Here is a 16198-nt window from a genome sequence, read left to right as displayed (position 1 = left end):
CGCAGAGGATTGCCTCTCTCTGGACTGGAAGCAGAGAAATGATGCTCAGGACAAAGAGGCTGCTAGTTATAGTTGTCCCTCTCCATCTTGCAGGAGAGGACTCCTCTGTTTGTTTGTCCTTAACAGATTCCCAAAATGGAGTAAAATTACTTTGGGATATATGAGGTGCAGAACTCGGATTGGCACATGAGAAAATTCCACAACAATGTCTTGTTTCTACAGCCCCAAAACAGGAAGGACTGTTACCAAAATTAAGGGAGAACAGAAGCCTCCATCTCCTACATGCTTGCCCTGCAATCCCTCTCAATCCTCACAACTCTAAGCACTCATCAACTCAGGGAACAACGTATGGTCCTATGTTTAAAACTTCACAGACTTTTTATATGTAGATCCTCTGCTGCTCTTAGAAAAAAAGTCTGGATGACATTTCAGCTCAGGCCCTTCTCAACATATGTTCTTGATCTGATCAAAGCCAGAAGTGCATACTGTCAAAATCTGAAGAATGCTCTGAATTAACAGCAGATGTCTGGCTCCTGGCATAAAATGTAATATGGGGCTGCTATAGTTTTGGAGGGAGAAAGAAAAAGCTGCCTGGATAATCACATAGGAAATGACAACTGAAAAACCTCTTCATCTCGGCCCTACGCTCACTTTTATACAATTTGACGTGTGGCACTATTGTCTCAGAAGTGCCTCAAGTCCTAGAGCCCATAAAATTATGGGTTTGGGTTGGAAGAGTCCTTAAAGACCATCTAATTCCCCACCCTCTGCATGGGCTGGGACACTTCCTAATAGACCAGGTTGCTCCAAGCTCCCTCAAACCTAGCATTGGACAATTCCAGGGATGGGGCAGCCACAGCTGCTCTGGGAAACCTGTGCCAGGGCCATGCCACCCTAACAGCCAAGAATTTCTTCCCAATATCCATTCTAACCCTGACTTCTGGCAGTGGGAAGCCATTCTCCCTCGACTGTCCCTCCAGGCCCTTGACGGAAGTCCCTCTCCAGCTCCCCCGGAGCCCTGTTATGCACTGAGAGGGGCCCTAAGGTCTCTCCAGAGCCTTCTCCAGGCTTAACACCCTCAGCTCTCCCAGCCTGTCTCCATAACAGAGGTGCTCCATCTCTTGGAGCGTCTCCAAGGCCTCCTCTGGACTCAGTCCAACAGATCCATGTTCTTCCTGTGCTGAGGACCCCAGAGCTGGAGGCAGTGCTAAAGGTGGGGTCTCAAGGAGCAGAGGGGCAGAACAGGACAGTGAAGCAGAATACCCTCCCTGACCTCCCTGTCCACGCTGTGGGATCAACCCAGGACCCTGTTGGCTTTCTGGGCTGGCAGTGTACGTGGCTGGGACATGTTTAGTTTTTTATTCACCACCATCTCCAAGGTGGATCATGAAATGCACCTGTTGGTTGGAATGAGGATGCCACATAAGGGGAGCAACAGCATGCAGTGTACAGCCCAGCCTTACTGTGTTGGACATGTGCCACCAGGAACAGTGATGGCCCTGGGTCCCTTCTGCCATGTTTCTCACCTTTGGAGGTTCTTTGTAGGGTTCGCTGTAGAGAGTGCGTATCCTTCTGCGTTCCAGGTATTTGTTATCAGCTGGGGAAGGCTTACTGGTTTCCCCCTTGAACTGAGCACTGTAACTGGTTTCATGGGTCATTTTCTCCTCTGGTGGTTTGTACTGGGGCTTCGCTTTTATCGCTTTCACAGGCTTGACGTCTATCCAGGGTCTGAACTCATTTCTGAAGATCAAAAAGGAAAAGGCGTCAGGAATTAAACCAACAGGAGAGAAGTGATAACATGGGAATGGAGTCTTGCACTGCTCAACCAAGTCTATGTGGAAAGGATTTTGCTTCCATTCGATCAGGTTTACATAGAAACTGGCTCCCAACAATTCATTTTTTACCTCATCCAAAACCCATTGACACATTATGAGAAATTCAAATGAAACACAGTCTATTAAAATCAGCCAGTCCTGGACAGCCCTTAGCCACACCTGTAAGTAGAGATTTGTATGATTCCACCTATATTGCACCAAATTAGAAAGAACAGTTTTGTTAATTCCATACTAACAGATAAATAATTAAGACTAACAGATAACTAATTAACACAAAACCAACTTATATGTAAACTCAAGCAGAGCAGGGAATGCACAGTTTATCAGATACATTGAAAACTACAGCTTCTCTTTATTAACCTATGGTTAATATAATTATTATTATAGTGGATTCCTGAATTACAGGGAAAAATAACACCATCTTTCATTTCTTTTGGACTGAACTGCAACTTCTGGTAGAAAAAGCCCCAAACACAGTTCAAAGTGTGGATCAGCATCTTCTGGACACATTCTGGTTCCCATCCACAGCCTCCTCTTGCTTTTTGTAGTTCTTCCCAATGCAACATCAACAACCTTCCAAGTTTGAAGCAAACCATTTCAATTTCTCTCTGAAAATCACCATTCACCTGAGAATGGGGAAGGAGAAACCCTAAATGTGTTGCTGTCTTAGGGGGTTGTACTCAGACATAGATCAAGACAGTGTTTAGATCCTTAAAACTCCAGTGGAAGCCAGGATCTGTCCTAACAGTGCTGATACAAACCCTCTGCAAAGGGGTGAACTTTCCTGGGAAATCACAGAATTGCAGAATGGTTTGAGTTGGCCAGGACCTTAAAGCTCATCTCGTTACAACCCCCTGCCATGGGCAGAGACACCTTCCACCAGACCAGGTTGCTCCAAGCTCTTGTCTTAATTTCATGACTTCCAAGGCATTAACCCTTTTAAGTTACAGACCCTGCCCCTCCTGCCTGTTCCACTTAACCACTTTTGGGTTGTATTACTCATTTTCAGCCTGGATTACTAGGTGTCCTAGTTTAAAAGACAGGTGTCTGCCAAGGAAGGTAGGAACCTTCCACTCTCTCCTCACTATTATAACTTTGAAATTATGGGGCTTTCAGGCAAAAATAAAGGAAAAGGAGTAACAATTCTTTACTAGAATATATATATATATATATATGTATAAAAACAACACAGACAAACAATAATGACACCACCACCACCAACAAAACAGAAAAAAATCCCCAATAACAGCCTTTCTCCGCCCATCAAGCATTTCCCCTTTGGTGTAGGTACGATCACAACCGGCAGTGGGCGCTGTTGACTCCTGGTGAAGCAGAGGGCGGCCGAAGCAAGCTGTGAGTCTCCCCAGGGCGTAAGGGTGGCTCCAGGAGGAGAGAGAAGGTGGGGGGGGGGGGGGGTGTGTTTCGGTTTTTCCCTGGCTCTCACGTGTCCCGAGGGTGTCCTGGCGACAGCAGTAGCAGCCGAGGCTCCAGTAAGCAGCCGCGAGGTGCTCCCTCCGGAGAGAGGGAGGAGACAGGGGCCCGGTTTTCCCCTGAGGCGCCCATGCAGATGGTGGATCGTCTTTCTCCCAGACACGGCAGGTGCCGAAAGTCCAACGGCCGCTTCTGCGAGCAGCGATCTCCAACGGCAAGGAGAAATGGCAAGGAAGGCTCAGTTGTAGCAGCGAGTTCTCCTGGGCAGGAGAAGTCCAGCACCAAAACCCACAACCGACAACCTTCCAAGCCAGACAAAGACTGACCCACCCCCAGCTAAGAAACTGCCAACCATCACACTGCTTCTCCCCCTCCCCCAGAACCATTCCAATGATTTGCCAAGGCCCTGGCTACATCTTTTGTCTTTTAAATCGACGTCCATTCACCATCTCTACGACAACAAATGGAGGAAAATTCCTTAAAGAAAAAAAAAAGAAAACCTAACCCCCAACACTGGGGAAATGAGCTCTGTGTAAGTGGGCTGCCAGTCAATCCCTTCCCGTAATACTTTTGAACATCTTAATCAGCTTCTACCAAATTTGACAAACGGGAATGGAGATACTCGGTTTCACTTTTATGAAGATAAGCAACTGGATTGAGCCCAGAGGATAAGGAAAGCTTAAGTATGGACATGTGCATGCCATCAGAGGATGCTCAGGCAGGGATGCTAGGCTGCAAAAGGTCATCTGTTGTCCTGGCTGAAGACAGAACACCATGAGTTGCCCTAGCCCAGTCACCCTGCCTTGCCTGCCCTGTCGTCTCTTGCTGCAAGTAAGGCGAAGTCCTTCCGCGAGTTCTAGCCCCTTGACCCAGAGAATACAAGTTGGAGCTCTAGTTGTCGTGGAGGAAGAGCAGGGGGGTTGGGGGAAAGACTGATACTACCTTTCCCTTTGTCCTTCAAACCACAAGCTCGGCTGTGGAGCGCCCATCTTGGTGGGTGTGTGCGTGTGTGTGTCCCTGGCATTTTCGGGTGTCTTTTTGTTCTGGGGGGAGTCTATGAGATTTAGCAATTTTGTATCTAGCAGGTTATTTTTGCCTGTTGCTGTTCTGCTTGTTTGTAAACTCACTTTTTCAGTTACCTACTCATATATGTTCCTTATTGGTGGAAAGGGATTGTTAGAACCTATAAAGGCAGACAACTCATTCCAGAGCGTTCTCCTTTAAATTGTCTCAAACCAAGACAGAATGACAAAGTTAATCTTAAACTCATCAGAAGATAAGAGGTGTCTTTCTAGGATCCACTTGTGTTCCAAAGTAGACTATGTATTTTTGAAAGGAATGAGATAGATTTGTCTTTACAAACTGTGGGTCTGCTGATAGGTAAAAGCGAGATACTGAGAGGTGAAAGAAACAATGGGAGGAATTCCACTGATTGATGAAAGGAGTGAGAGGGATTTGTCTTTACAAACTGTGATAGATAAATGTTATAATATTGGCTTTCTGCAAATGTTAAAATGAGTGATGTTAAAGTAGCTTTATTATTGTGATAGATATATATTATAATAGTGGCTTTCTACAAACACATGCTATATGTAAAAATAGCTTTGTTACAAATAGATGCTATATGTATAATGTTAAAGCAGCTTCGTTATAAAGACATAACAGTGAAATAGCTAATATAGTTATGCTTGTTGGTAATTGAACTGTCTGCTTGGTTGGATAACATCCAACCAACGTGTGTCAAAGACCCCTGCTACTGACACACCAACTATCAGCAACTACCGCAGAAACCATGGACCAAAGCCCACTCTGAGGACGATAATAAAAACTGACTAAAAGCACAACCAAGAAATGCGCATGCTCTAAAAGGGCAGACCCAAGGAAGAGCCATGCCAAACGTCCTGGAACATGTGAACTTGTTTAAGGAAAAGTTTGAATATGCATAATTGATTATGAATATGCACTAGGCTGATGCAATAGGACAGGTATGTAAAGGGTGTCTCCGAAATAACAGCTGTGCTCTTGGCTGAGTGCCAAGGCACCCGGAGCCATGAATTTTGCTTTATTATCTTTGTCCCTTATAGTCCTTTATTAAACTTTTAAATCCTAACAGGAGCGTGAACCTCATCTTTCACACAAACAAACTGTGGATTTGCTGATAGGTAAAGATAGATACTGAGAGATGAAAGAAGCAATAGGAAGAACCATAAATTCCATAGGAAAAGAAAAAGGGTGGGTATACATTAGAAGGGGGTCTGTATTAGGCGATTCAGGAAGTCTGTACCTCCCAAGTACCTCAGCCAATGGGGAAAAAGAGAGGGAAATGCGGCCGGGAAATTAGGATAGAAAGGAGGCTGCATCCTCTAACAATTTGAGAGACCCCAGGGGAATGCCCCATGGCCTCTCCCTTTATTTGAATAAAGTAACAGGACTCCTCTGTCTCTTTTTTGGACACAAACCTCTGGTGTTTGTGGATTAATTTTCCTGACATTTTCAATATATGGAAATAAATAAATAAAATGGTGGACTAATTTTCTCTGCCCATATCTATCTGTCCTTAAGATTTCTTTTCTAACAACTTCAGAACCCATTAGCTATTTTCTATTGTATTTGTGGCAGAAGTAGAAATCTCAAAAGGTTAAAATCACAATACCTTTCCTCAAGATCAGTGAATGGGCACATGGGGAACATCCAAACAGTGTTCTGCAGCTGAGGGAAAGAGGTAAAATTCATATTTCTCACTCAGTCTCAGGACAGCTGAACAACCAGCCACCCCTGGTCATCAGGTCAACCACAGACAAAGGATGAAAGCTGTTGTACTGTGGATGCAGGGAGTGGATTTTAAAGGTGGAACACAAACCAGGATTTATCCATTCTGCTGCTCAAAGAATGCTGGTTTATACAGAAGTCAGTTCTGAAGCAGCGTGACTGTATTTGTAGTGCCTGGCAACTTTATTAGCAGCTGTATTATGCAAACATAAACATGCAGGAAGTGACAGGCTTTTCCCCCAAGCCCCTGTGATCCTAGCAGAAAAGGCACAGAAAAGCCTTGTACTCCCTATGGGCTGTCAGGGAATGATTTCTGCAATAGAGCTTGGCTGTTAATGCAACAAGTCTCATCTAACTGAAAAATGAGACTGCTTGTCTCCACCCTGCTTTGCTGGTCTGAATGCAGATGTAACAATTCTGTGAGTACTCAGCTCCACTGTTCTTGTTGATCGGACTTGACCCTTGACTACATTATGTCTCCCAAGATGAGGCTTTGCAGGCAAAGAATGGAATAACAGCCATTCTTAGGTGGATGCGCACTGATGCACTGTGTCTATCAGCTCTGGGGTAGCTCAGCCACAACCTCTGGAAATGGAGGATAGAAGGCTATTGATCTAGAAATCCCATACTTTGTTGACAAATTCTAAATACCAGTATGCCGCGTGGATTCAGTGCACATCTAGAAATAATGGGTGGTCCAGAGAAGCTGTGGCTGCCCCATCCCTGGAAGAATTCGAGACCAGGTTGGATGGGGCTTGGAGCAACCTGGTCTAGTGGAAGTTGTCCCTGCCCATGGCAGAAGGGTTGGAATAAGATGACCTCTAAACGTCCTTTACAACCCCAACCATTCTGTGATTCTGTGTTTATATTCTAAATCTAAATCTAAATCCTTTTCAGGCAAGTATGTGAGAGTGCATGGGCCACATTCATATGGAGTCCTACCACACCTGGAATGGACCAGCCACTCCCTGTTGTTACCACATACACAGAATCAGACTGGTTTAAGTTGAAAGGGATTTATAAGCTCATGTGGTTCCAACTGCCCTGCCATGATGGGCAGGGACACTTCCCACTAGACCACTGAAACATCCAATGTGTCCAGTTCTCCGTATCTGCCATCCAGAGCACACAGAGACAGCAGGAAGAGGAGAGAATCTCCACCATTTACTACAGCTACAGCTGGCGCAACAGGCTGGTGTCAAAGCCTATTTATGATATTCAGGCAACACATTAAGTAAGTGTTACTAGAATAAACACAGGCTATTCTCTGCTGATTTCATCAGTGCCCAGGAACTCAACATGGTTAATTAGAACTAATTCCTAAGTCTCTTCATCTCCACCACAGATGAGTGAGGGAAAACAACTTATTGGGAAGTGCCCTTGGAATATCCCAGCTCCTGAATCCAACCCAACAATTGCTTGGAAAAGCATCAGTTACAATGGGCCAAAATTGTAGCCAAGAGTGTGCTAGCAACTTCGCAACCTGGATCACCATATTTGAGTGTCAGGAAGAGGGAATTTCCTAACGCAGAGTATGAATGAGGAGGCAGGTGCCCTGCTTGGGGCCTGCATCTCTATTGCTTGTAAAGATGAAGGGGATGTCTCAGGAAGGTAACCTAAATCCCCCTTCCAAGTCTGATGACTCTCAATCAAATGTGTCTGATACTGTTTGATGTCGCCATGACGTAGTGTTGTCCAAACAGTGCATGGCACAGCTACACTCTTTTAAGGCTGTACTTCCTGTGCAATGCCCCATTGCTGGAAGGGTTCAAGGCCAGGTTGGACAGGACTTGGAGCAACCCGGTCTAGTGGAAGGTATCCCTGCAGGACAGGGGGTTGGAACTGGATGGTCTTTAAGGTCCTTTCCAACCCAAACCATTCTGTAAGTCTATCATCTGGAACTGGCCTGATTCACCAGGATCTTTATGTCACTCAGAGATGTTGTGTTATACATTTAAAAACTTCTTATATGCAGCAAAGAAGTGAGAGGAAATTTAGCAGCTTTAAGAGGTTTTTTTAAAAAAGTTTTTATTCTGGGTATAGTAAAAATATCTGTACTCCAAGGTACCATATTGGTTGCTCCTGTAACACTAAACCTTATGCTGGTTTGGAGAAAGATCCTGTCACTCTGAGACATCCCTCATTATTGTTTAACATTTCAATACCAGTTTGGGGGGAGGTGCCCAAAAGTTACAAATTCCTTAGGCAATCTCAAACAAGCCCTGAAAATATTGCTTTCCCCCTATTTTCAGAACAGCAGGTCATAGTGGTGTCTGGAGCTTTGCAGAATTCTGCACATCAAATTAGCTCTTGAAGTATTCAAGGAATGTGCTAGAACCCATCCCAAAAGAGGTCGGTCTCACAGCTCACTTAAACCTTTGCTCAAGCAGCAAATATGAACCATGCACCAGCTCCAGTCTGGATGTAGCCAACAGGCACAGCTTTGTCCAGCTCTGAAATTCTTTATCAAAGGGATTTTAAATGCTCTTAATTTTGCTGAGGAAGATTTTAAGAACTGCTCTCTTGGCATGAAATGGAGGGTTGAACTGAAATAGCGGAAAATTACAGGTCTCCTGATTTTCTGCCTAGTTCTGGTCTCAGCCTTAGAAAGAATAATTAGAATCTACACGGAACGCAGTGCTGACCTGAAATGGAACTTGAAATAAAACTCAGTGAAAAAGAGTATGAGGCATCAGATGACCTTCAGCAAGCCAAGTTCAACATGAAAATTTCCCAGTGAGGTTAAAGAGAGTTTATCCATCTACAGACCTGATGAGAGCATAAGGCTGTACAGGACAGGGCAGACGCCTTACAAATGTATAGGCAGCAGATCTTATCAGATGACAGTAGCCTCCGGAGATAGTGGCCTGATCTATATCCATTAAAGCCAAGCCTGCTCACCACATGTATCAGTGAACACAACACTGCTCTTGAGTGAGGTTTCATCCACCCTGGTTGTTTTAATTGCATTTTCCCCTTGACTGAGGATTGGTGAAGGTGGGGGCAGATGAAGGTGACATAAACACCCTCTTTCAGCCCAGCCAGGGTGCATTGGGGTTGAAATGAGCTCCCAGCTGTCTCTGGAGATGCTTGTCAAGGCCCCATGTAGGCATGGATTGCCTTTATCTACTGATGCCAGAGGAAAGCCAAAAGGGGGAAGGCACAACAGGACAGGGCAAGGTTTAACCACTTCAAGGCTTCCACCTTCTTTGAAGAACTTTAAAGAGAGGCTACATTTGCTCAGCAACAGCACAGGGTTTTAAATGTATTCTCCTGACAGCAGCTCTGCTGTCTGAGCCAGGCCAATTCCCTCTTCTTGATGCACACATATGAAATAATGAATAATGCAGAAAAAGGAGATGGAGGACTTCATGGTGGAGTCCTGCACAGGAGGGATATTTCTAGCTTAATCTGGAAAAGTACATCTCGATGAAAAAATTTTTCACTGAAAAAGAAGATACTTTACAAAATGTTAGGCCTGAAGCATTTAATTAATTCTAAAATGAAAATTTAATTTTCTTTTTCAGTTTCTTTAATTCTTTACCGTCCCATATTTTTTTCCTTATTCTACTCAGGACAACACCAAAGATTATGAATCCTCTTATGATGCAAAACATCAAAGTGCTTCACAAGGAGTATTTCAGAACATCAGATTTCTCTTTAATGTTTCTCTAAAAAAAACAGCAATGAAAAGAAGATACATTTGGGCCAAACTAAGTAGAAAATATGTCTGGGATTTTCAAATTATTTTGCCTTCCTGGAATACAGTGTCACTTGCTCTTAAGTATTCTCCAGCTCTTAAAGCAGGAAAAGAGATGTTTGGTGAAATGAAATAGTGGGAAACCCAAATCCATGATAATGGCTGGTTGAACTCAGTGCTAAAGGAGGACACTGAACTTCAGTATATAATGAGATTTAATTCAGTCATGGTTGTTTAGATGGATATTGGGGTATTCAGAGTTGTCTTCAGCATTTAACTGCTCCCAAAAAACCACAGGCCAAAGCAGGAGTTATTCCATGATGTGGGAATCTCCTCCAACCTCTCTCGGGTTGTCTGGTTCTGGCTGTGATTGACTGAAGATGCCAGACTACATGGATTCCAGGCAAATTCAGCTCAGAAAGGATTGCTCAGATGAGGAGCAGGCTTGTGTTTTGATCCTAAAGCTGTTCTCTTTGCTAATGTGAACAGGAAGAAATACATTTGGACTCAACATAAACAGGTGCATCCTCCTGCAAACACAACTGATTTTAAAGACAGCCTGATCAATAGTTCTGCTCTGAAAGAGCCAAAACCTGCCCCCTAACTCATTTCCAGCATCAAAGGAATGCTGCCCCATGCTGAGGTCCCTCATGCCATAGTAAACAGTGCAACGTGCTCTTGCCTCCCAGAGAAATAAACCTTAAATTTGGGGCTGGAGTGATTCCTTGCTTCTGCTGACAGCCTGACATTTTACTGCAACACGTCACCTGCACCCCAAGACACTGGAGCTGTAGGAATGAGTTTAGAGGAGGCAACAGAGATGCTGTGAGGGCTGGAATTCCTCTGCTCTGGAGACAAGCTGGAGAGCTGAGGGTTTTCACCTGGAGAAGGCTCCAGGAGACCTTAGAGCCCCTGTCAGTACTTAAAGAGGCTCTAAGAGAGCTGGAGAGGGACTTTAGACAAGGGCTTGGAGTGAAAGGACAAGGGGAATGGCTTTCCACTGACAGAGAGCAGGGTTAGATGGGATATTGGGCAAAAATTCTTGGCTGTGAGGGTGCTGAGGTCCTGGCATTGGTTGCCCAGAGAAGCTGTGACTGCCCTATGCCTGGAAGTGTTCAAGGCCAGGTTGGCCAGGGCTTGGAGCAACCTGGTCTAGTGGAAGGTGTCCCTGCCAATGGCAGGGGGCTGGAACAAGATGATCTTTAAGGTCCCTTCTGACCCAAACTAGTCTGTGATTCTGTGATCCAACCATTTAATCATGGATATTGCATTGCCTGAGTGCTGGGGAGGATGAAAATTTGGTAAGAAAGTTTCACAGATATGTAGGCTTGGCAGAAAGATCTGTGAATGTAGAAACTGAGGATGAGGTAGAAAAGGAAGCAAGTTTTGATATAGAGTAAAAGATGTTTTGCTGAAACACTGATCGCTGAGTAACTGAAAAGGCAAAGGTTGGAGATGAGTTGGAAGGAGATTTTTATGAATAGGACAAAGGTATGTGACTACAAAGACATGTTTTTCACCAAGTAAATAAGTCTCAAGTAGAGCATAAGTAAATAGAAAACATGTCTTTACCAAAAAGAGAGATATGGCAGGCAAACAAGAAATGTTGATGTAGCAAGAAGAAAGGTCTGAGATTTTCCATTGTAAGCTTAAATTGTAACTTACTTACTCTTGTGATTGGATAATAATGACTGTAATATGGTGATGGTAGTAGTTATGATAGGCTATAGGCAAATGTAAAGGTATTGTGTATGGTGCTTATTGGTTGTTATGTATTAAGATACTCTGCAAAGAAAAGTATATAATGCTTAGTAACTTGAACAGAAAGCGGCTTCAGGTATGCCTACAGCTGGAGCTGGCAGCTGTAGGGCTGGCTCTGGATACCCACTCCCTGAAATGCTGTAACTTCGCCTATGCAATAAACAGCTTTCAAGAGAGCCGCCTGAAATCCAGACATCTTTCGTGAAACTTTCTCCTATACCTGAGGAACATGGAATGTGGGCTTTCAAGAAGGAAGAATTATTGTGCAGGTTGTCATGACTAAAACATCACAAAACCAGGACTGAAGGTGATGGTGAACACTGCAGAAGCCCAAAGAGCTGAGTGAGAAACATAGTTGTGGGTGAGTAACTCTATGAGTAACGGCCCAGCCAGTGTGGAGAGGTGCACGTATGATGCAAAAGGGTGAGATAAATCCTCACACTCAGACTCATCTAGGCAGCTTTGTCACACAAAATCAACTTTGTGAACCTCAGGGTAAACACCAGCACCCCCCAGATTGTTTCCTTCTTTCCACTACTTCACGTTAGATCTGCTCTCCAGCTTCCCCTGCACCCAGTTCCTTGTGCTCCCCAGCCACAGGGAGAGTGTAGTCTGAGCCTCATAAAAGATATCTATCAGCACCTGCAACAGCCCAGAAGCCCAAAGCCATCCCTACATCCTGGCAGCTAAACACCTGCCAAAGGGAGCAGCATGGACTCTGGGAGCATAACACTGGGAGATCCCACAGCAGAAATCCCAGAAACCAGGACAAGGTGTATCTGGGGATCTGGAGAGAGGTTAAACTAAACAATACTGAGACCTCCTGGTGTGAATCACCACCTTGTGGAAATCTTGCAGTTTATACCACTCTGAACTTCCCTGCATATTATAAGCTTATGGGTCCTGCTAAGAAAGGGACACATGTTGGCCATTCCATACAGTAGTTTTCATGCTGTCTCCACATAGGCTCAAGCGTGTTGAATCATGCCTCAACTGGGCCAGGAGACACTTCAGAGACAGAGTCAGAGAAGTGGGTATTTGCTTTATTCGGCGCACCGGGTGTGTGGGGATTGCTCCTCCAAACACACACACCCTGGTGCTCTCTACAACACAGTATTAAGGGTTAAATGATGAATATTCATCACATTCCTTGGGACAGGTGTGGTTATACAAATTATTTCTCGGAAGTCATTAGCATATGGGCCACGCATGCGCTGTGTGTCCTGGTGGTCGCACTGAGGAAGACCTCTCCTCTTCCTCAGGGGTCTCTTCTGATGAAGGCCAGTAGTCTTCCTCACAGTGCACTTTTCACCTTTCTCCCTGGGCATGCATAGTCCTTTGAGGAATGATTCAGCAGTCTCTGAGATGATCCTTGTCCCCTCTATCTGACAAGATTAGGGTGAATTCAGCTTCTCAGGCTTTGTAATTAACATCTTCTGTCTGAACTAACATTTGCTGTCTCCCAATAGTTAACTTGTGCTTACATGAGTTAGTTATTGACTGCCCCTTCTTCAGTGTACAGATGATAAACTCGATATTGGTGTCAACAAAGAAGCCAGCCCATCCAGCCTGCTGGAAAAGCTCCCAGGGTGATCACAGCCTGAGCTTGCTTGCAGAAGTAATCCATCTGCAAATGTCATGTTCACCCCTGGAAAATGGGTCAGGATCAGGTCAAAGTTCTGCCAACATCCCCTTTAAATGCCTGTATGTCTATTCTCCAGTGGGTTGGTCTAGGAGCAGCAACTCAGCCCCCATGTCCTCCAAAAGGACAAATGACTAAAATCTGCCACACAAACAAACAAAGCAGTTCACAGCATGGATGCTTTGACGCAACAGCATCTTTATTGACAGAGTGTAGGATTGGGAAAAGTGTTGCCACAGGCTGATCTGGATAGGCTGCAGGAACCTGAAGAGCATGAAGAGAGCCTGTAACAGGACTTCTGCCCCTGCCACAGGAAAGCTTATCTGTTGTTTGTTAGCAGGCGCAATAACTCAGGGCATCTTGCTTCAGAGCACCACATAAGCCTTGGTGAAAGACAGTTTTGCCTTGTGAGTTATTTTGGTGCCATAGGATTGATGCTTTCAGCTGACAGTAAACATCTTGCTGTGGAAGCAGATGTGGGAAGATAAGCTGAAATTTCTGACTGACAGGCATTTCACTTTACAAACTATAAAAGCTACACCGTATTTTCACAAAGCAGAAATCTTCTGCACATTCCTCAGAATGTGTGGAGTCTTCTCCTGAAGTCGGGATGCTGACTTTCATGGTTACTCTCCTGGGGGTTGAGTGAAAGGACTTTATGTACCACATCATCAATTGGTGGTAAGTTACATTGATTCCTAATCTATACTATTTCTTTGCTAGCCATAATATAGATACATTTATATAATGCACTGTTTTATGTAATCTAGTAGTAGTTCTTTGTTTTATCCTGTGTAGTAAGTAACTCTGTTTAAGGCCTTTTGTCTGCTAATCTCCTGTCTATTCAATAAATAACTAATTTTATAATAGACCTGATTGGCCATTCTTAAGAACTTGCAAGCCAGAGCTTTTTAGGTGGAGGTCACCTGAGTAAAGCTGCTGCCAAAAATCTGAACCTAAGGCAGGGCTTGTCTAACACTCTCACTTGATCCGTAACAGAGCCAAAGTGCTCTTTTGAGAGTTTGCTGGGCCAAAGAGCATCACATATATGACTCTCTGTTCAAGACAACACACACAACTGCACAGAAATACGGACATGTGAATTAAGTAGGCTCATCTATTAGGGTCCCAGGGATAAAAACCCTTGAGAAGAAACCTTCATGTTGGGAAAAGTGGAAGAAATTGCAAAGACAACATAGCATTGGAAATTCTTCTCCTCTTTAAGTGCAGAGATTTTTTAGTGCAATTCATGGTGAATGCAATGAACTAATTCAAATATCCAATGGGATGCAGAGAAACTGTCAGTTGCCTGCCTCTGCTCATCCCCATGCAAAAAGGGCACAATGAATCACTGAATCTTTAAGAAAGACAAAGCCTTCTAAGATCATTGAGTCCAACCAGTCCTCCAGCACTGCCAAGTCCACCACTAACCCATGTTTCCAAGTGCCATATCTACCTGGCCCTGTTAAATCTATCTGTTAAATCCCTCCAGGGAGGGGGACCCTACCACTGCCCTGGGCAGCGTGTGCCAAGGCTGGACAACCCTTATCTGATGGCCTTGTGAGCCTTTGGTTCTAGTGGGATTCTTGGCAGAGAGATGTTTTCAGCACCTCATTTAAAGTGTCTGAAGACACAAACTGCAGATGAACTAAAAATGCCTTATTTCAGTTCATCAAAAAACTTCAGCACATGCATAGTGGCCCTTAGCCGCTCCATAGATGTAAATATGGACAATAAACAACTTCCTGAATCGAGCTTCATACTGCAAAAGCTACATGTGAATCCATGATGTGACTTGTAAGAAGGGAATCTGGTGCAGCAAGGTGTGCTAATGAACACATAGGAAAATGAAGATTGTTAGGCCAAATGAAGCAATTGCATTTCACAAACTCATAGTGTCATCAGTCTTTGACAGAGATCCAGCAGCAGGAGGGGGAGAGAAGCCAAAGGCATCACCTTTCAGCAAAGACAGGACAGATGGATGGTTAAAGAATTGAAGAACTACTGCCCAAGGAGATGAAGGACAAGTGCATCTCACTGACTGGCAGCGCTGACAACAGCTCTGGTCGAAATTCATAGAATACTAGAACGGTTGAAGGGACCTTAAAGCTCATGTCACTCAATTGCCCTGCCATGGGCAGGGACACCTTCCACTATACCAGATTGCCAGAAGTCCCACACAGCCTGGCCTTGAACACTTTCAGGGATGGGACTGCCACAGCTTCTCTGGGAAACCTGTGCCAGTGTCCATTCACACTGCTAGGGGGGGAGTTCATTAAGTCCACTTACTCTTATAGTGCTGGGCAGGGACTGCTGGGGATACCCTCCTGCCGAGACTTTATGGGAAGGTCTGCTGTGAAGCTGCTTGAGCCCATTGTCAGCTCCTGTTTCCTAAATCCTGGCCCTTCTCCAATATGTGATACTGCAGTCCACTGCATGGGAACTGCGAAGTTTGTCCTTGAGACAAAAGATGGAGATGGCTGGGGTTTGTGACCACCAGTAAGATTTTGTCTGAATTTCTTCAATTATCATCCAAATCATGGATACAGAAGGATGGGTCTCCCTGGAGAAAGGTCAGGACATCACTGTTTGACAAGAAGTAGCTTTTCTGATGCAGCAATATAATTCGACTTGCTGTATTTTGCTGCTCCCTGCAGGGAATCATTACTTCCCTTCTTCCTCAGTGTTGCTCTTTGATTTCATTTCTAGTCTGCATGACAGTGTAATTGCTCACATGGGAGTAGAAATAGATTAACCAGTAAAGTGGGTAAAGAAGAAAGATGGTGAAAATTAAATAGCTGCTATATTGTTTTGCCACTCCATTGATGATTTGGGCAATATTATTTGCTCCTCACTGCAGTAGCTACTATAGGACTGTATCTCTATATCTTTTAAATGCTGATTGTGCAGGTGTCCTAATTTATGAAGAAATTAAAAATGAAGAAATTAGTTAATCACATGTCTTGTAGTGATTTATGATGATCGTCTATTCCATGATCCTCTCCTTTACGCCCAAAAATAGTTGTTGTATCTTTAAGGCCCGGGATCGGGTGTGTGCGG

At 44.3% G+C, this 16198-nt stretch overlaps 1 protein-coding gene and 1 long non-coding RNA gene across 8 annotated transcripts in view; one reads left to right on the top strand and one right to left on the bottom strand.

Annotated features, from left to right (window-relative positions):
• MAP6 (microtubule associated protein 6) overlaps positions 1–16198 on the bottom strand; it is a 61300-nt gene that overhangs the window by 18406 nt on the left and 26696 nt on the right. For all 7 annotated transcript variants that reach the window (XR_011146849.1, XR_011146847.1, XR_011146846.1 and 4 more), the window contains exon 2: positions 1527–1740. Coding sequence is in view for 1 of the 7 variants with exons in the window: in XM_068998419.1 (XP_068854520.1) it covers positions 1527–1740 (214 nt within the window). In the remaining 6 variants the exon portion in view is untranslated. The remainder of the gene's footprint in view (positions 1–1526; positions 1741–16198) is intronic.
• Positions 1–16198, top strand: part of LOC138100551 (uncharacterized) — a 33039-nt gene that overhangs the window by 16234 nt on the left and 607 nt on the right. The window lies entirely within an intron of this gene.

Source organism: Aphelocoma coerulescens, unplaced genomic scaffold, assembly GCF_041296385.1.
Source record: "Aphelocoma coerulescens isolate FSJ_1873_10779 unplaced genomic scaffold, UR_Acoe_1.0 HiC_scaffold_105, whole genome shotgun sequence".
Classification (NCBI taxonomy): Eukaryota; Metazoa; Chordata; class Aves; order Passeriformes; family Corvidae; genus Aphelocoma; species Aphelocoma coerulescens.
Note: the sequence above shows the minus strand (reverse complement) of the source record. Positions and strands in the feature narration are given on the sequence as shown.